Source organism: Pristis pectinata, chromosome 7, assembly GCF_009764475.1.
Source record: "Pristis pectinata isolate sPriPec2 chromosome 7, sPriPec2.1.pri, whole genome shotgun sequence".
NCBI classification, from domain to species: domain Eukaryota; kingdom Metazoa; phylum Chordata; class Chondrichthyes; order Rhinopristiformes; family Pristidae; genus Pristis; species Pristis pectinata.
In genome coordinates this window covers 18,750,556-18,772,173 of record NC_067411.1, presented here as the reverse complement: position 1 = coordinate 18,772,173, position 21,618 = coordinate 18,750,556, and the positions used below count along the sequence as shown (strand labels likewise).

The following is a 21,618-nucleotide window of genomic DNA, read 5'->3' as shown; positions in this document are numbered from 1 at the left end:
ATGTGGGCTATGCAGGTTTAGCCAGCATTTAATTGTCCCTCCCTAGTTACACTCGAGAACGTGGTGGTGCGTTGCCTTCTTGAACCACTGCAGTCCTTGAGGTGTGGGTATACCCACAATACTGAGGGACAGAGTTCCAGGAGTTTGACTCTGTGATGGTGAAGGAACGGCAATATATTTTCAAGCCAATGGTGCTGGAGTAATTTGATCAAATAATGCGCACACACCAATCATACATGTACATGATTTACTGAAAGATATTTTGTAGCAGCTCCTCCTGTCAAATAGTCAATCACGGCTGCATGATGACAATAAATGGAAAATTTACAACAGAATAAAAATAAGTATTGTCAAACACTAAGATCATTTCTCACCGAACTTGAACAATACAAAGCTCAATTATGTCATTCCATTCTCAAAATAATTCTGGGTTCATCATCAATCTACACTTGTTTCCAGAACACTAATTTCAGCAACTTGAAATATTAACTGTTTATGACTGCTTGTATGCAAGTACGACTTTGGGCAGTCAAATATTTAACTGCTGTAAATACTGCAGCCCCAATTCAAATGGCCATTTCATTTTGTACACCCATGAACAAGTGTGTTGGTTTATCCACTTCGTTTTTTTGCTGCAAAACTTGCAAGTTTTATTCTTCAAAATAGGTTCTCAGTCAGGCAGCTACAACAATTACTTCATCCGCTTGTCGACCCTGTGGCTAAAACGAAGGCAAAAGTATAAAAAGTTAAGAACGGGCACCTGAAAATTATTAGGAATGATCATCTTTTTTTTCTCAGAAACTGTGCAGGAATTCTCTCTTGTGCAGTTCTTATTGAATTTTCATTAATAAACTTTACCTCAGGTGTGCAATAAGTTTAAAAGTGTTCATTTTCAGCATACCTTTACAAAAATGTGTGTGGGCAGGAACCTGCGCAATAGCTGGTTGGAGACTGCAGGAAACCGGGGCAAGCTTATATTGAGACCTGGGAGCTGTTGGTACCCAGCCATGAGGGGATAGAAGTTGTACAATAACTCCTGTTCAGTGTCTGGAAGAATCCTTAACCGGATCTTAGAAAGAATGCAAAACTAATCAGTTTTAAAAGGAATCCACTTTAACAACTGAAACAAAGCAAACACTGTTAGGATAATTATTTGATTTATCAACAACAACAAACATCTACACCTATTTCCCTTAATCTTCAGCTCAATTAGGTAAAATATATTATCTACAAATTGTACCTGTTTAAGACCAGAAAACATGAATGCATCATTGGGCTCCACAAAAATCTCCACATCCTGCACTAGTTTGGTCCTATTTTGTAACCAATATCTGACTGGCAATGACTCTCGAACTCTGCCAAATGAAGGAAGATCTTTCAAAGAAAGAAAATAAAAGGTTAGCGACAGGTTTTCCAATGTAATTTAAAAGGCAACACATACCTTCATTAAAGCAAAACAATGTATATTTATGTATAACATTTTCATATTAGACTTCTCTGATAAAATTTACAGTGAATTTTAAACAGAGAAATAGAAATCAACAAATGACCTTCCAAATCTCCACTCCACTCCATCTCCTCCCTCTCCCCCCAACTCCGTCCCCCAGTACAATTACAGATTTCAAACAACTCCTTCATTTTTTGCTATTGCCAGGAATAGTGTTTCTCAGGGTCCCCTTCCTGTTATCTCTGCAGTAGTAGCTTCTGAGTAATCATGCTTGACCCAGCTCATGCCTTCTCTGTGCCTCCTGTAGCATTCCCACAGCAGTACTCCTCCTTACAGATTGACCCACAAACAAGTACACCTCAACCAGTGGATCCCGAGAGCAGGCACCTGGACTACTCTGATGGCCTCCAGACCGCTCATGTTGTGGGGAGGCCATCTCCAAGTGTCTCAGATGACCAGATTAACATTTATATTACTTTAAAATAAATAACAAAGCACTAAGCTTCATTTACCTTTGAATGAAAGTCAGCAACCCCATTCAAATGATTATGACTGCACTGGATACACCAGCTATACCTGGTGTGAAGCAGAGGGGCTGGTCAGATGTGTGCGTAGTTCCAGGTTAACTTAGTACTATGCCAAATGCACAAAATTGTTACAAATTTGCATGCCAAATTTTTATTGCGATACATCAGTGGTAGGGAAATTATTGGAGAAGATTATTAGGGATACTATATACTCGCATCTGAAAAAGCATGGACTTATTAGGGATAGCTTTATGTGGGGAAGGTCATGTCTTACAAACGTGATTGCCCTACCTTCATCATCTTCATTTTTGAGATGAGGGTAGGGCAATGCCATTCACAATGACATATGATTGATGAGGGTAGGGCAATGGAGGTTGTCTACATGGACTTTAAAGCAGTTCACAAGGTTCTTCACAGTCGACTGATCTAGGAGATTAAGGCACATGGGATCCAATGGATTGGATTCAAAATCGCCTTGGCATAGAAGACAGATAGTAGTGGTGGAGGGGAGTTTCTCTGACTGGAGGTCTATGACCAGTGGTGCTGGGACCTCTATTGTTTGTGATGGATAGATGATTTGGACAAAAATATAGGTGGGGTGATTAGTGAGGTTGCAGATGACTTAAACATTGGCAGACTTGTGGATAGTGAGGAAGGTTGTACTGCATGATATGAATCAGTTGAAAATTTGGGTGGAGAAATGGCAGATGGAACTTAATCTGGACAAATGTGAGGTGTACGTTGAAAGGTCAAATGTACGAGGAAAGTATATGATAAATGGCAGGACACTTAAGAGCATTGACAGAGGGGGATCTTGGGGATGCAAATCCATAGTTCCCTGAAAGTGGCAACAGTAGTGAATAGGTGGTAAAGAAAGCATATGACATGCTTGCCTTTATTGGCCAGGGTATTGAGTATAAACGTTGGGAAGTCGTGTTGCAGCTATATAGAACTTTGGTTAGTCTACATCAGTATGTTCTGGTCATGGCATTACAGAAAGGATGTGGAGGCTTAGAAGAGGGTGCAGGAGAGATTCACTAGGATGTTGCCTGGATTAGAGTGTATTAGTTGAAAGGAGGGCTTGAACAAACTTGAATTGTTTTCTCTGGACCATTGGAGGCTGAAGGACAACCTGACAAAAATATATAAAATTATGAGAGGCATAAATTGGGTAGAAAGTCAGTGACTTTTACCCTAGGGTAGAAATGTCGAATACTAGAGGGCATAGATTTAACGTTAGGAGGAAAAGTTAAAGGAGGCAGAGTGTGATATGCCTGGAAGGCACTGCCAGGGGAGGTGGTGGAAGCAGATACAAGAGCAACATTTAAGAGGCATTTAGACAGGCACATGAGCAGGCAGGGAATGGAGGGATATAGACCATGTGCAGGCAGATGGGATTTGTTTAGATTGACATCATGGTCAGCGCCGACATCATCGGCCAAAGGGCTTGTTCCTGTGCTGCAGTTCTATGGAATTTTAATAGCAATGATATAGGAATTGGCATTTACTTCTTCAGATATTAACTCTTTCAATAATACATCTGCATTTGCTTCCATCTTTGGAAATTGTACTCAGTTTGTTAGTTCTAGACATCATCAATTGTGGCTTTGCTCCTGCATTCTACATTCAACAATAAAGCATAATGTTACTTACAAATGCATGATTCACTTTACCTGCATGAACATAGAGTGGAATTGCCTCCACAATTACATGTGGCAATGTAATCACCGTGTTGACAACAGGTACACTTTTAGCAGCAGAGGTCCTTTCAAAATACCAAACAAAGGTACGTTAGTAATCGTTTAGGAACATTGGTGTTGTGTTTTGATTTGAACAATACAACTTTCCCATTACCAAACTACAGGAATGGTTCTGCATCAATATTTTTGACAATTTTATACATTTATCAGTATTAAAAAAAATTGGCTTTCATAACTGGAACCAAGCTCAAAGCACTGTTCTGAATAAATACACTTTACCTTTTCCAGGAGATGATATAACGACCTGAAGGAACTCCACTCTGATTGGTTGGTGCTGGCGGACACTGCAGACAGAAGCATTCACTGGCACTTTCTCCCGTCTGTAAAATCACTGGACAAATAATAGTTTTAAATGGCAAGTAATGTACCAAAACATGAAATCACAATGATCTTGTTTTAATTTCCATTAATCATTGAATAATTGTTACTCAGCTCTTATTTTCGGCCAGAAGATGACAAACCCTCAGGTTGAACAAGTAATCCTTTATTAATAAAACAGACTTTGCCAATATTTTGCCATAACACACCCACCCCCACTCCCTTCCCAAAAGAGCGCTATGGTTTCCAATGGGAGTATGAGACTATTATTTTTCAGGTGTTAGCACTTGGATTTACATTATTCCCATCGCTCTCCACATATCTGCAGTTCCAGCTGGAGATGCTGTATAGTGGATTAATTAGCATCCTTGCATCAAATACAAAATGGTGGGTTCAAGTCCCACGACAGAGAGCTGAGCATAAAAATCTAAGGTGACGTTTCCATGTAGTACTGATGGAGTTCAGCAATACTGGAGATTCCATCTAACAGATGTGACGGTAAGCCACAGACCTCTCTGCTCTCTGTCGAATGCAAAAAACAAAATTCCATGCTGCTATTTCAAAGAAAAACTGGGCCTTATCCCATGGCCAATCTTTATCCCTGACACAAACGTGAATTGTCTGGTCATTAACATGTTGCTGTTTGTAGGAGCTGAACATGCCAAAGTTTCAAGTTCAGTTACAATACAACAGTAGATACACTTCCAAACTGCTCCAATGCTTATTAAGCCCAATAGGAAGATCAGATTCTATGGGACTAACAGATAGAATTTGGATTCTGTAGAAAAGATAGTGGCTGAAAGTTTTAATTCTGCTCAGAGACCTTTACTGGTAAAGTCTTGTAGGGACCATTGGTAAAGAGCAATGGCTCAAGCAATGAACTGGGTAAAAGGCAGTGAAAAACTGTCCACAATTTTGTGAGTGGCTTACAAATTAGTACAAATGCAAGAACCTGCGGTAAGGAAGAGCATAATGCAGCCAAACCTAGAGGTGATTCAATAATTCACCTGTAACTAGCAGATGTTCTTTAACATGGATAAATGCAACACAATGCACAAATATTAACAGAAGCTGGTTACACAGAGGGTTGAGACGGGTCAGGGGTGAAGTGCATTGTTTCGTGCTTTGGGAGATCCCATGTCTGAAACTGAAGTTTTTTTGTTTGAGGAAGGTGAGCTGGAGATGAACAGATGAAAGCACTTCTCAGCCACAGAGAAACTTGCCTTTTATCAAAGTAATCAAGCATCCCTTCAGCTTCCCAAGGCCAGCTCAATTTATAGTTAACATGTAAACTAATCCCATTTTCAGGTTGGGGTCAGATTTAAGATTTTTAAAACTTGACCTAATCCCAACATTACCCACTTTGGGAATTTGCATTTACCACACACTTGGTTAGGATAATAAACTAAGCAAGAATACACACTTTAAAGTGCTGAGTTGGTTTTTTTGCCTGGTTTGGTATCCAGGGTGAGGCCGGGGCTGAGGCAGAAAGAAGGAGAGGAGCTTGGGACTGGTGTTGAAAGTGGTGATATTACCCTGGAGAGGCTTATAACATGATGAACTGTCCCAACTAAATAACTGATCAGACATATTCTGAATATTGGTGTGGACATCCATTACAACCACTATACTTCCAGGCTTCCCAAAGGGGCCATATTCTTCAGTGAATCTTTAGTAATTATTGGTGCAGGTTTCATAATTTTTGTACCATACAAGATTGCTAGAAGACTATGTTGTGGGCATTTGAGAGTTTAAGAGCACTGACAGGAAATGCTAAGCAATGCATCAATTCATACCTCAATGCAATGAGTCAACCCATATGTGGACTTACTCAGCTCCAGTCAACGTGGCTTGTGAAAGCCTTGGTTCAATGGAGTGAAAAACATGTCAGACTCACAAACAGAAATGAGCTCCAAAAAAAGTTTCATCTACAAGCCCTTCAATTTGTACCTTGTGCCAACTGCGATTCCATCTGGTCAACTGAAGTCATGGAAGGTGCAAGTTCTAGCTTACTGGTTTCAATGGTGAGTGCCCATGGAGATGCACTCAGGATGTCCATCATCAAAAGGAATGGAATATCTGCAAACACCCGATCCATGTGTTCAAACTGCAAAATATACATCCAATCAAAAGGAGGATTGCATTTAAAATGTATGAAACAATTGGTGCATCACAATTATATTACTGTAATACAAGAAATTATGTACTTCTTGTTTCGAAGGGAATAATTTGGAAATAACTTTAACAGCCATTAAAAAAAGTAAATCTTGGCTACGCTACCACAGAATTTGAGAAGATCAAAAAAGTTTCAATTTTCATACATTTTTATTTTTTTTAAATTATATATCCATACAATTCCTGCTGCTGTCTGTAAGGACTTTGTACGTTCTTCCCATGTCAGCCTGGGTTTCCTCCGGGTGCTCCGGTTTCCTTCCACATTCCAAAGACAAATGGGTTAGGAGCTGTGGGCATGCTATGTTGGCGCCGGAAGAATGGCGACACTTGCGGGCTGCCCCAGCACATTCCCAGTAATGCAAAAAGACGCATTTCATTGTGTGTTTCGATGTACATGTGACTAATAAATATCTTAAAATACATCTTAATTATTACTTTTGCATCTAAAAGATCCTCAAAATACACGAGGGCAAAGATTTAAACTGGCCTGCACTTTCTGGCCACACTTTCACGTCTATCATTTAATGATTCCAAAATGGTTTCCTTAAGTCAACAGTGCCAATACTGTGTGTGATTATGAGCAACAGACTTGCTCCACATTGAGCCCTGCTGACTACTTTTGAAATACTATCACTTAGATGAGGTTCTAAAGTGTTTGTAGCAACTAGCAAGACAGGCAGTTCAGAAACAATAAATACCAGCATAGCCAGTGTCACCCATATCCCACAAATAAGTAAAACAATCTTCTCAACATGAAGAAATAGTCAGGTGAAAAAAATGTTTACTTATGTAAATAAACAGTGTTGATTTTGATTGAGCACCATTAATTCTTTTATCATATGCTGAGGTTTATCTGTCAACACTTCAGTCACTCATTGTCAACACAGCATGACATTTTCCAGCTCGAGGAGCAGGCTGGGTAGAAATGCACTTGTCTCCAGCACTTTCTCTCACTACACAACACTGAGAATCAGTTCTGGCTGCCAAATATAAAGTTACACACTTATAAACGTGCATCTATTTTATGGATATTATGAAGCATTTCCCCTCAAGAAAAATTAGCTGAACAGAAAAAAAAACAATCAAAAAGTCAAGAGAAGCACAGAGGGAATGAATGGGGTTTTCCTAGAATTGATAAGCAGATCCTCAGTGCCCTTCGAAAGTGGTTTAAAGCTTTTTCCACTTTAAAGTCAAAACAAATAAAAAAATTACTGTTGCACTTACTTTTGTAGAAACAAACTTTGCAGTAACATCAAATGGAACCACTGTTTCAATAGTGATGGTCTCATCCTAAAAGGTGAAAAGATTTTATAAACGTTTCAACGCTCTTACCAGTTACGAAACAGACCTAGAATCAAATATTATGGTAGGAGGCCATTCAACCCATCAAGCTTGTGCCAGCTCTTTGAAAGAGGGTTCAATTTAGTCCCATAACCGAGCTTCTTCACTGTAAGGCTGCAAATTAGTTTTCAAGTATATATCCAATTGCCTTTATTACCTGAAGCAGAATTTCCACAAAGATTTTCATTGGAACTAACTTTGTAAAAATAATGCAGAAATATTTAGGGGTCTGAGATTCAAAATTACACTTCACTTTTGAAGGTTTAAAATTTCAGACACCATTTTAACACTGACAGTAATAATTCAGTAATACAGAAATGCTGTTTATCTACCATATGACCAAGTCTTGAAATCAAATATTTGTATTTCTATGGAGACACAAGAGACTGAAAATGCAAGAATCTGGATCAATAAAAAAACTGCTGGAGGAACTCAGCAGGTCAAGCAGCATGTAGTGGATGGGGAAGGAACTGTTGACGTTTTGGCTCAAGATTTCATCAGTCCTTGAGCCTCTTCAGTCATTCAGTAAAATCATGCCTGGTTTTGTGCCTCAAAAACACTTCCTGATGCAGGGTTTCAACCTGAAACCAGCAATTTCTACCCTGCCGCGACCCCCCACCCCCCAACCCAGATACTGCTCGACCCAATGAGTTTCTCCAACAGTTTGTTTTTCCAATTTGTATTACCATCTCTTTGGATTTTATATATACTAAAAATTGTTAAGATCTACATTTAGTATTTCTTCAAAAAGGCAAATTTGAATACCATGTTTAGACAACTGGACCTTGCATTCATAAAATCATAGAATCGTACAGCAAGGAAATGGGCCCTTTCAATCCATCTTGTCTATGCCGACTATGATGCCTATCTACGCTACTCCCATTTGCCTGTATTAGGCCCATCCCCTCAATGCCGTTCCTGTACAAGTACCTGTCCAAATGCCTTTTAAATGATGTAACTGTAACTCCCTCCATCACCTCCTGTGGCTGCTCGTTCCAGATAGTCACCATCCTCTGTGTGGAAAAACCCCTCCTTTAAATTTCTCCCCTCTCACCTTAAACCTGTTCCCTCTAGTTTTAGACTCCCTTGCCCAGAGAAAAAGATTCTGACTATTTATCCTATCCTTATAACTGCAGTCCTCCATCCTAGGCAACACCCTGGTGAATCTCCTCTGCACTCTCTCTATTGCTATCACAGCACTCTAGTAGTGGCAACCAGAACCGTACATAATACTCAAGTGTAATCTAACCAATGCTTTATACACCTGCAACAAGACATCCCAACTCTTCTACCACATTGCTTTTAGAATTTCCAGTTAAACATTCTGACCAATTCTTAGTATTGGATAGGGATAGAATTAGCACCAAAATTGGGTAGCTTGAACGTTCATAAACCAAGCTGTGAGTTGCACTCAACATCATAAGCAGGGATATAAGGAAAAGCTTGAAGTTAAATGGGGCCATTCACAACTTCAAAGGGTTTGCTGACAATTATGTACTTTCAAGGGATAGTCATTGCTGTTTTATAGGGAATAGGGCTGTCAATTTGTGCAAAGAGCCAATGACAATGTGTTGACAAGCCAGTTTAGTAATGTTATTTAAGGGATAAATATTGTACAGGAAAATAGCAAGAATACAACCTGCCTTTCTTCAAGATAGTACCATCCACGGGAGAATTTTGAACCCATGCCCAGTGACTCAAGGTCAGAGTGGCATTTTTAATAGTACATTTAAAAATGCATTGTCCTTCAAAAAGATTAACATGGAAAAGAAAAGCCAATACAACTACAACTTCAGGAAGATTTAGAAAATCACCAACCTTATGACATTTGCAAATGATTTCCTTGCCTTCAACAACTGTAGTAACAACATAAGAGACATGAACCAAAAAAACTCTTGTTCCAACTTGTCCACATCTGATGTAAAGAGGCTTCTCCACCTATGCAAGATTTAAATAATTAGGCTAAGATTAAATATATCAGTGTTATTAAAAGTCATGCAAAGTAAAACAATTTATGAAGTTAATGATTTTACTTAAAAATTAAACTTCTGCCTAAGGAGATTTGTTGAGAACTTGGGCAGCAGCTTAGAAATTCTGCAAGCTTTCTGTCAACACAACCTCAGCATTAAGAGAGTATTCAAAGGAGTATATAAACAGAACAGATCCATTAATGCTTCATCTTTTTTTCTATTATTATGGCCACTCAAGTTGGAATTCTTTTAGGTTTTCATTAATCATCAGTAGCAGCTTTTAATTAACAAAATCTAGCCATTATTTCAGAATAAGGGATGCATAAAGCTCATCACAAAATGGATAAAAAATTTTCACAATATCTAAATGAATAACTTTCTGCATGTGGTGTTAAAAGGTGAATCACTTTTGTAAAGTTTATTTGCTTAATTATATTGACCCAGGAGGATAACCAACTGAAGAATGGGACTGATGGGATTTCTCTGCCAGCAGTGAAATTCCAGTCCCATTTCCCATCTCCTCACTTTCCTCTACACCTTCAACTCATGCTCTCAAGCTCTCCTTTGATACATTGCCACATACCGACACTAGGGACAACTTACAGTAGCCAGTTAACCCACCAGCACATCTTTGGGTTTAACAAAGTAGATGCAGAGGCAGTCACCCGAATATAAAAACGACCAGCAGAAGCCAAAGAAACATTCAGATGTTAAAAACTCACTAAAATGGCATGGACAGAAACTACTAGAGAAAAAAAATCAAAAAAAGATTGCCAAATACGTAGACAATCACTGATATTTAAGTAACCTACAGGCATCGAGAAGTTGACCTTGGCAATGCAATATCCAAGGGAGTCTGTGCAAATGATAACTAAATAAGATGGTCAGAATGTTCATTTGTTCAATGCATAAACTCTAATTCCAAAGTTTCCAATTTACTGCTTCCCTACATATGATGAACATTGCATGGAACAAACCTTACTAAATAATGAGCTATTTCTTAGAAGAAAAAGGGTGAGCTGAAAGAACTGTAGATAACAGTGAACATAAGTGTTGAGACAAATGCTTGAACTGAATAACACATTACATTGACACTGGTTAATAAACCCACGATGTATGGCTGAGTTGCTCTTTAAGTCATTTTCACCTCGATTGCCATGTGGTGAGAAATTAATCAGCAAAGTAAAATCTGGTCAAAGAGCAAGTTAAGCTCTTGATTTTTACTTAAATTTCATAGCCAAAAATTCACAGCTCCAAGAGGTTCCTCAACTATGGTACATGTCACTCAATTGGTCCTGCTCTCTTCACTTCTATTATCATCTCTGCTTCACGTACAAGTCTGTTGAGCAGGTTTACCTTTTCCCCTGGGAGCAAGTCTCCAACAGGAATATCTGGCATCAAAGCAGGACAAGAGTCATCACACATTTCAGTACCATCAAGGGTTATGTGAGTTGTCTGAGTGAGGTTGGCATCCTGACCTGAAAATGATACAAACAGAACACAATTTTCACTGTTGACTCACAGAAACCTGATAAGGTTCATTGCAGCAAGCAGCCTTTTCAGATAAAAGACTCAAATCATTAACTCAGACATGACTATTTTTTTAATCAGTGTTCTCAATACAGGTAAGCCCATACCTATTTCTCCTTTAGTTACCAAATATACTCTTGTTGTATCCCATACGGCAAGGAGAAAGAAGGAGTTTCAGATCCACGCAGGCACATATTCAAAGAAATTTGTCTGATTAACAATAACAATATGATAATAATTAGTTGTATATGATGCATGCATTTAAGAATGCACCAGATAAATGCCATTAAGTGCAGCATCAGATTTATAGATGCCTGCATTTGGAGGGTTTAGGGCAATTAAAATTACTGCCTGGAATGCAAATATCCTTGTTAAGGAAATAATTCACTTCAGTTTACAGTAGTAATTTGTTTGTCACTTTCGTAACATCTCCCATTTTGGGCCCTGTTTCAGCTTATCTGCTGTTGGCTCTCTTGGCTGTACTTCTACCAAGCATTATTCATAAACATAATTGCATGCAGTTCTCTGCTTGACTTACACCAAACCTTATTCCCTGATCATCCCAGTGTGAAACAAATTCTGCTTACCAATACCACTGTGAAGTATATTTTACGATATTTAAACAAAAATCACGAACTAAATGACAGTTGTTGGTTCTTCAACAAGAATTCTGTTTTAAAATTCTTAATTGATTTCAAGTCTTATACCTTCTAATCTCTTTCAGCCCTACAAAATGTCTGCACTCCTTCACCTTCTAGCCCCTCGCATATCTCTAAATTTAATTGTATCAATAGGGCACCTTCAGCTGCCTCGGACCTAAGCTCTGGAATACCTCCTTTATCCTCTTTAGTATATGTTACCTTCCAAAATATCATATCCAGCCATGAAAAGAAATGCTGTAATCAAAGACTCAGTTAAAAAGAATGCTTTAAAGAAGCATCTTATTGGAGCCAAATTAGAGGGGAACTGAGGCAGCAATATTAACTAGAGATAACAAGATAAAAGAACTCTCCTGTCAATTCCTTGTAAAGGATATACATTGATACTTTAGGGAATAAAATCCCCTCCACCTAAATTGTGCTTCAACTTTAATAGATTTCAGAGTTAGACCTAAAAAAAACTAGAAGTCAATAAAATTCTGAGGAGGAATTGGGGCAAGGGTAAATGCAAAGAACTGATAAATGGGTTAAAAGGAAAGATTGACCAATTCCAAAGATGACAACTGGTCAGATGGTGTAAAACTGCCTTTGAAACCAAGTACTATCCCAGTCTTCCAGACTGAAAGAGAGATAGTGTCAATAGAATAAGCCTAATCCTGTTTATCTGAAACTCCAACAGAGGGTGGGGCAGGGGATGAGAATTAAAACCTTAAAATTCAAAAGGGGCAATTCAAGAGTGCAATTAGGGAGTATTTTCATATAATGGGTGGAAATTAGTTTTAGTTAAACTCAGATCAAAGATAAACGAATACTGAATTTAGATATGGGTAAGAAAGCAATATACAATCATTTAAGGAATGCAGGTTGTGCGGTAAAGTTGGTGTGGGGACTATTGCTTTTTTCCTAAAGCAGTTCACTGATTTGGATTTAATCCAGTGGTCAAATGAGCAGCTGATACCAACCTAGGAAGAACAGTGGAATCAAATGAGGCATTCAAAATAATTAATTTAACATTTAAAAACCTAAGCATCTAATTCTGAAATGATTGAATATTATGTGTAGACATAGTGAGGTTACTTGACAACTTACGAGTTATCTTATAGTAAAACATTCACTTGCAGATGAATATGACAGCCCTAACATTCTTCAGAGTGTTTAGTGGATAAGTGTGGCAAATTCAAGCTCTTCACATTTCAGTGCAATTTTAACAGTAAGGCTATGGAAAAGCAGGCCAATATGGACCATAACTACCAGATTTCCATGTTTAGTTGTACACTCAAAGAGCATCTGTCCAAGTTACTCATTCACAAACAGCAAACGATGCCAGCATCACTTTTACTCTCAATGGAAAAATTACTTTCTTACAATAATCAAATCTTAATAGTAATAGGCCAACCTTAATGCAAGGTATTAATTAGCTCCACCACATATCAGGCAGATTACATAGATTCTGATAATGCTACATTGCTTCATCTCAGAGACTCATACCTGGTTTTAAACCCGCTGTGAGCTTCACATCCCTTGCAGTGGTGACCTCTTCTGACTGAACAGTGATTGCTAAGCAATACATTTCATTGGTCAATGTAGGTGGCTCATGGCGCAAATGTACCAATAATCTTGGAACTCGAGAAATCACCCTTCAATTACAAAAAAGAAAAATCATGATAACAATTGATGGTTGACAGAAAGGAACATTTTAAGCTGCAAGGACTCAATTCAAAGCTTCACAGAAGTAGATCAACACAGAACACAGGTCATGGGGATCAGCAGTTTACTTATAAAACTCATAGGGGTGAATTTCTGCAAGGGAACTTGTCCAACTTAAACTGCTCAAAATACCAGAAAACTCTTCATTCCCCCCACCTGAAAAATCAGGGAAAATGGAGAAAATTCACCACTGCATTACTGAACTGGACAAATTATCTTGATTGTGCCACAGAAACAACTCATGCCCCCCCCAAAACAAAACATGGCCACATTGTAATGTCTTCTGCTGGGATCTGGATATAGTTATGATGCAAGAGATTTGCCCAGTAACAGGTACACAATATTTTCTACACATGTAGCAATTGAATTAGCAAACTGCACGAAGAGTTTTGCCATTCCAACACTCAAGTTAACACTACTTAGAACTAGGGTGCTGAAACATTTCGTTTGATGGACCAGTTTTGGGTATAATGTTCATTTGACATCACTTGAGCAAAATTCTGCCATCTCTACGAGGCTCACAAAGACACTGAAGATTTGGACAAACACATTCTAATGCAGCTTCATGACTAAGAAAATAAGTTTGAAATATAGGCTGATAATGCACATCTATTACAATTTATTTCATCCTGAAAGTAAGTATTATGTCAGTAAGAAAGTAAACACCATCTTTCCTTGACCAAATTCTTTAACATCAATTCTACATTTTACAATTATAATGCAACAATAACAAAGCAACTGTAGATTAACTTAAGTGCTCTTTCACTGTGACATAGTATGACAGGTGTTCTTAGTAGCTTTCATTGTAATAAACAAACCAACCCTTTCTTATACTCACATAGTGCTTGCTTGTATTGTAATGCTGTCCCAGCACACTTCATTATCTGGCAGCTTTGGTCGTCGTTTAAAGGATCGACTGGCTTGCAAGGCCTCCTGGCACGATGCAGCATCGCCCCCACCACCCCTCCAGTTCAGTATCACACACCTACCAGTGTCAGTACCAAGCACAAGGTCTACAGATGTAATCTAAGGAATACAGAAACATAACCCCCTGAAAATTCTCGCATCATAACTCATTCAGTAAATACTTTTAAGATGATTTTTGGTATTATTTGCACCAGAAAAACAAAGCAATCATGGAACTTTTGAAATGATAAAACAATTACCATTTAACATCATAATATGAACAATTCAAACAGTACATTGTTTTTTTAAAACAAGATTCATCATAAACTATGCATTTACTACAACCTACAATTTTGGTTCACAAAGGTCATTTAAAAAATGTTTTGAAACAGCCTGCATAAAAAAAATTACCTCCACCTTCTTTCCAACATCTTCAGTCCTAGCAACGAATTTGAATACATATTGTCTAGTTTTACCAGGAACTAAGCACATGGTGCCCTGGGACGAGGCTTCCAGAATGTCAGATGTTTGATAGATTTCTTCTACCACACAGTACTGGTTGTACTCCTTTAAGTAAACAAAATATAAATGTCATAGCAAAATAAATGGAGACTGAAATTAGGTCTGACATTCAAGGACAGGAGGTCAGGCCTGTTTTGGTCAGCTACACGATGTACGGAATCCATGATTAAGGGCTTCCCTTACAGAGTGGTTGGAATATGGAATTCTCTTTCACAAAGTGTGGTTGAGGTGAATAGGTTAAACACAGGAGGCAGCTGATAAAGTGGCTGCTAGCTAAAGTTGCTCATGAAACTGAAAGCTTAGGAATACTCCCTCAAATGCATGCAAGGTAGAACACAGAACAGTACAGCACAGGAACAAGCCCTTCAGCCCACTATGTCTGTGCTATGATGTCAATTTAAACTAATCCCATCTGCCTACACATGGTCAACATCCCTCCATTCCTGCCTGTTCATGTGTCTGTATAAATGCTTCTTAAGCACTGCTATCATATCTGCCTCTACCACCAACCCTGGTAGCATATTCCAGGCACCCATCACTCTGTGTATATAAAAAAAAAACTTGCCTCATAAGTCTCCTTTAAACTCCCCCCCCCTCACCTTAAGCTATGCCCTCTCTGATTTGACATTTCTACCCTGGGAAAAATACCCTACCCTATCTATGCCTCTCATAATCTTATACACTTCTATCTGGTTGCCCCTCAGCCTCTGACACCCAAAAGAAGACAATTCAAGTTTGTCTAACTTCTCCTTATAGCTAATACTCTCTAATCCAGTAACATCCTGGTGAACCTCTTCTGCACCCTCTCCAAAGTCTCCAGATGCTATTGTAGTATGGAGACTAGAAGTGCACACAATACTCCAAATGTGGCCTAACCAGTTTTACATAGCTGCAACATGACTGAGTTTTATACTCGACATGCCAACTGATGAAGGCAAATATGCCATATACCTTGAGAAACAAAGGGCTGCAGATGCTGAAATCTAGATGAAAAACACTATGATGCCACAGGAATTCAGACAGCCAGGCAGCATCCATGGAGAAAAGCAGGCGGTCAATGTTTCAGGTCAGGACTTTTCTTCAGGACTGAAGGTAGGAAAAAGGGAAGCCCAATATATAGGAGGGAAAAACAGAGCAGTGATAGGTGGACAAAAGAAGGGAGGCGATAGGTGGTGATAGGTAGATGCAGGTAAGAGATAGTGATAGACAGGTGCGGGGGAGGAGGGGAGAGCAGATCCACCGGGGCATGGGTCAAATGTAAGGAGACCTACTCTCAGACACTTCCTCCTACCTATCCTTGAATCATGATTCCACCAAAGACCACCAGAACATTATCTCCCACACCATCACTGACCTCATCACTTCAGGAGATCTCCCCCCCCCCCCCCCCCCCACAGCTACCAACATGATAGTAGCGCAACCTAGGACTGCCCGCTTCTATCTCCTCTCCAAAATCCACAAGATGCACTGTCCAAACAGACCTATTGTCTTTGCGTGCTCTTGCCCCATGGACCTCGTATCCTCATACCTGGACACTCTCCTGTCTCCGCCCCCCCCCCCCCCCCCCCCAGTCCAATCCCTTCTCACCTACGTCCATGCTTTCCAACTCTTCCATAGCTTTAAGTTCTCCGGCACGCACAACCTCATATTCACCATGGACGTCCAGTCCCTATATACCTCCATTCTCCATCATGACGGCCTCACTGTCGTCCACTTCTTTCTTGACCAGAGACAGAACTGGTCCCCTTCCACTAACATTCTCCTCCACCTGGCTGAACTTGTCCTCACCCTTAAAAATTTCACTTTCGATACCTCTCACTTTCTACAGACCGAGGACGTAGCTATGGGCACTCGCATGGACCCCAGCTATGCCTGCCTCTTCATTGGCTACATTGAACATTCTCTGTTCCAAGCCTACTCCGGCACCATTCCTCAACTCTTTCTCAGCTATACTGATGACTGCACTGGTGCCACCTCTTGTTCCTGTGCAGAGCTCAACAGTTTCATAAATTTTGCCACAAATTTTCACCCTGCTCTCCAATTCACTTGGATTATCTCTGACACCTCTCTCTCCTTCCATGATCTTACCATCTCCATCTCAAGAGATTCCTTATCCACCAACATCTTCGACAAACCCACTGAAGCCCAGTTACCTCGATTACAGCTCCTCCCACCACCTCTTGCAAGACGCGATCGCTTTTACTCATTTTCTTCGCTTCTGCCACATCTGCTCCCATGATGAGGCTTTCCACTCCAGGATGTCCAACTTATTTTCTAACTGGGGCTTCCCCCCTGACTGTGATCAAGAGAGCTTGCACCAGCATCTCTGCTCTCACCCACACCCCTCCCAGACCCAACAGGGATAAAGTCTCCTTTGTCCTCACATTTCATCCTACCAGCCAATGTATCCAACATATCATTCTCCGCCACTTCTGCCATCTCCAACGGGATCCTACCACCAAGCATATCTTCCCCTCCCCACCCCTTTGTCTTTCGCAGGGACCGCTCTCTCTGCTACTCTTTAGTTCACTCTCCCCCCACCCCCCTCATCCCGCTTCCACCCCAGGAACTTTCCACTGTCCCCACCACAGGTGCAACACCTGCCCCTACACCACCTCCATCCAGGGACCCAAACAGTCCCTTCAGGTGAGACAGAATCGCCTGCATCTCCCTTAACATCATCTACTGCATTTGGTGCTCCAAGTGTGGCCTCCTCTACATTGGTGAGACCAAACACAGACTAGGTGACCGTTTCGCAGGACACCTGTGCTCTGTCCGTAACCGCAATTTGCATCTCCCTGTTGCCCGTCACTTCAACTCCCCCTCCCACACTATCACAGATATGTCAGTCCTCTGTCTCCTCCACTGCCAGGAAAATTCCAAGCTCAAACTGGAGGAACAGAACCTCATTTTCCTTCTTGGAACCTTGCAGCCTAACAGCATGAATATGGAGTTCTCCTACTTTAGGTAATCTGCACTCCCCCCACCCCACCCACAACCATGCTTCTTCTTTTCTTCCCTTTCCTAGCCCATCTCTCTTTACTAGCCCTTTCCCCCCCCCCTTCCTTACCTATGACCCATCCGCCAGTGGATCTGTCCTCCCCTCCTCCCTGCACCTGCCCTATCACTATCTCTTACCTGCATCTACCTATCACCTCCGTGTGCCCACCTGGCCTCCCCTCTTTTGTCCACCTATCACTGCTCTGCTCTTCCCCCCTATATATTGGGCTTCCCCTTTTCCTATCTTCAGTCCTGAAGAAGGGTCCTGACCCGAAACGTTGACAGCCTGTTTTTCTCCACGGATGCTGCCTGGCCTCCTGAGTTCCTGCAGCATCATCATGTTTTTCATTCATGCCATATACCCTCTTTACCACCCTATCTATTTGTGTTGCCATTTTCAGAGAATTATCGACTTGCATCCCAATATCCATCCTTACATCAATGCCTCTGAAGGGTCCTGCCATTTACTGTATAATTACCCATCCAACTGGGGAACTGGCCTGCAAGGTTATCTAAGCAGACTGTATTGAATTTTAGAGCACTACTCCACTCCTCTAGGTAAGTTTCCATCAAAGGAAGTTGCTGGATGCACTCAGCAGATTAAGCGGCAGCCATGGGGAGAGAAAACAGTTGACCTTTGAGGTCAAGGACCCTTCATGAGAACTGGAAAAAAGCTTTGCAGAGAGGGTGGGGTGGATAGAATGGAGGGGATACCTGTGATAAGGTGCAGTCCAAAATGGTCAATGAAACAATCACTTAAAACTATCAGAGACAGGAAACAAAACAGTACAGCCACATTTGAGAGGGAAGGGATGGGCAAGGGGGAAGTATCTGCAGAATTTTACTCCAGTAACCATTACAACCTGTTTGGGCCCTGAACCATAAATCGGAAATCTGTCTTTAGCAACTGGTTCAATATTCTCCAGCAACCCAATCACACCACACGTTATTTTCTTCTTGAAGCTTAGGCTTTGCAAGTGGTGAGATGCAATCAAAACCTGGGTCTGGTTTCTTTTTCAGTGCAAAGGATGTCAAAATAAATATGGAACTATCAGCACCTCCCTAGTGATGGGCCATTTAGGACTGGGATCAAGAGAAAATCCTTTATACAGAGGGATATGAACCTTTGTAATTCTATACCCCAAAAGCTTTCAGTTGTTGAGCATTTTCAAGTCAGACATCACTGGATGTTTGGTCACTCGTGGAATCAAGGGATGTTTAGCTGGTGCAGGAAATGGAGTAGAGGATCAGCCGTCGCCTTACTAAACAACAAAACAGACTGACCATTCCACTTATGCGAATGTGTATTGAGCCAAGCAAAACACTAGGACAAGAACCTTACTCTTATAGGTAGACAAGCCTTACCTCAGAATACATCTTACCTGGTTATTAAAGCTGACACAGAGCTTTGAAAATCGGAATGGATGAGGGCAGTCAGCTCGCAAATATACATGAAGTTGTACAGGGTCATCAATATGGAAACTTGGAGCCAAGAACCGAGCTTTACATTCAACTTTATGGAAGCAAAAGTGGGTAGGGCAAGCGAAACAATCATTGTTTATGTTCAGTAAGCAAAAATCAAATGAGAAAACTGTCCCTTGCTTATCAGAATCGGTATGGTGGACAGAATAAAACAATAACTGTACAAAATGATCTCTTATCCTTTTGTTTCTTTTAAACTAAAAATGGCATAATACAAACTTCTGACATTTCAAATTGTACATCAACTCACACAAGAAATTAATTTCATCTGATCACTATAGCAAATCCGAAAATAATTTTAGAAGCCAATCACACATTTAAAATTAACTGGTTTAATCAGTGGTAAAATTAACAAGTGCAGTTGGTTTCAAAGTAAAATTAACAAAAAAGTTGTTACAGGTTCTAACATCCTATTCTGGTTCTCTTGCACCCCACCCTCTAATCCCATACCATTCAGAAGGTAATATACACGAGTTACAGGTATAAAGTAGAGTTATCATGATTACTTCTAGCCTGAGGAAACTGCAGCAAGAGGAATCATACTAGTGACTCAAGCTACAAAAACTTTGCACTGGGATTGAAAGTTGGTTGACAGCTGGAAACTGGAGAAACAGATTCCTTTTTTAATTGAATATCAGGGTGACAGTCAGTAACTAGAGGGAAACTGCAAGAATCAGTGCTTGGGCATCAGCAATTCAGTAAATATATCGATGATTTGGATGATAGAACAGTGTGGTGCATCAAAATATGCCAATGGTACTGAAATATGTGGGACTGGGAATTGTCAAGAGGATGCAGCAGCTTTAAGACGATCTAGATAGATTGAGTGAGTGAGCAAGAATATGGCAATATAATGTGAATGAATGTGAAGTGGAAAGAAAACAAAGGCAGAGTATTCTTTAAATTAGCGAAAACAAGAAAATGCTGGAAAAAAACAACTGATTTTTTTTATTTCAGATGTCTAGAATGGGAGGTAATGATCAGAGTCTCAGATTACAGGACAAGAAATTTGGAATGAGGTGAGAAATCTCTTTAAAGGGCAGTGAGCCTGTGAAATTTGCAAACAAAGAGGCTGTAGAAGTTTAGTCGCTGAATGTATTTGAGAAAGATAAATTTATAGATACAAAAAGGTATCAAGGGGTATTGGGAAAGAGTAGCAACATGGTATAGATGATCGGCCATGATCACATTGATTGGGACAGTAGCCTCAAAGTGCTGAATGGTCTGTTTTTTTTTAAAAAACCTATTTCTCTGTTAAAAAGGCTTCCACTTTAATTAAATAATTAAACAATTATTTTTTTGAAGCTTGAAACTTACCAAATGGCACATAATCTTGCATTTCAATAGTAAATACATTACTTCCAGCTAAAGAAATACGATCTGCCCATACTTTCTGAGCAGTTTTGATGGCCTTGGAATCACAGTCAGGCTCTGGAGCTGGGCTCTCATTCTATTTTTACGAATAAGAAAAATCATTGTAATTTCAGTAATTTGTTTTTTTTTAAAAAATGTTAAAAGCTGATGTTACAAATACTAACCATCAACACTTTGATCAGGTTCTTTTCTACACGAGATTTCTGTTCATCACTTAGTGTGGATGCTGTCTTATCAGTAAAGGAATATAATCTTAAAAACAAGAGCCTTAAACTATAATCAGGATTACAGTGGGGGAAAAAAAACAGTTCCATGATACAGACAAGTTAGCAGAAGTTAAGGAAAACAGATGGGAACCAAGAAGTGGCCTCCAAACATGTTCATAAAAGTTAAAGAGAAATAAGAAGTTTTGTCTGAATGTTATCCTGTGGCTTCTGGTCAGAAGTCAACTTGTCTGTGACACCATTATAATAAACTCACCTGTCTAGGCTCAAACATGGCAGCCAAGATGAGAGATCAAAGGGCTTCTGGTACCCACAGAACTGGAGCCTAACAAAATTACCAGTTCATAAGCGAAAAGGCAGAACAAAATAGGGGGGAAACCCTAACACAGAAGATTCAAGTATTCTTTAATAAATTTAGTTTCGTCAATATCAAAATAATAAATACTTTAAAATTTCTGCAATAACTTGTCTAGCGCATGATAAATCCTAAGAATACAAGTCAGTTTTGACTGAGATAAAAAGAGCCTGGTTATACAAAAAGTGAGCTCAAGCTAGGCAATGGTTTATTTGTGTCAGTTAGGGTCTGCATTATAAGAGAAAAGGATCACCAACTTGATAGTTCCTACAGAGCTTGAGTTGACAGTCTGGAAAACCACTATGACTTGCCCTTCTTTTA

The 21,618-nt window shown here is 39.9% G+C and overlaps 1 protein-coding gene across 4 annotated transcripts in view; it reads right to left on the bottom strand.

Annotated features, from left to right (window-relative positions):
• Positions 1-232: 232 nt before the first annotated feature.
• trappc11 (trafficking protein particle complex subunit 11) overlaps positions 233-21,618 on the bottom strand; it is a 46,102-nt gene continuing 24,716 nt past the window's right edge. For 3 of the 4 annotated variants that reach the window (XM_052019414.1, XM_052019415.1, XM_052019416.1), the window contains exons 16-30: positions 20,883-20,944; positions 20,662-20,794; positions 19,245-19,375; positions 14,752-14,907; positions 14,273-14,460; positions 13,216-13,364; positions 10,895-11,016; positions 9,387-9,506; positions 7,452-7,517; positions 6,003-6,159; positions 3,954-4,065; positions 3,648-3,739; positions 1,241-1,374; positions 902-1,069; positions 252-719 (exon numbers count right to left, since the gene is read on the bottom strand). In XM_052019414.1, the coding sequence (XP_051875374.1) occupies positions 675-719; positions 902-1,069; positions 1,241-1,374; positions 3,648-3,739; positions 3,954-4,065; positions 6,003-6,159; positions 7,452-7,517; positions 9,387-9,506; positions 10,895-11,016; positions 13,216-13,364; positions 14,273-14,460; positions 14,752-14,907; positions 19,245-19,375; positions 20,662-20,794; positions 20,883-20,944 (1,835 nt within the window). In that variant the 3' untranslated portion in view covers positions 252-674. Of the gene's footprint in view, positions 720-901; positions 1,070-1,240; positions 1,375-3,647; positions 3,740-3,953; positions 4,066-6,002; positions 6,160-7,451; positions 7,518-9,386; positions 9,507-10,894; positions 11,017-13,215; positions 13,365-14,272; positions 14,461-14,751; positions 14,908-19,244; positions 19,376-20,661; positions 20,795-20,882; positions 20,945-21,618 lie in introns of all 4 variants that reach the window. The other variant, XM_052019417.1, reaches the window with a different exon arrangement.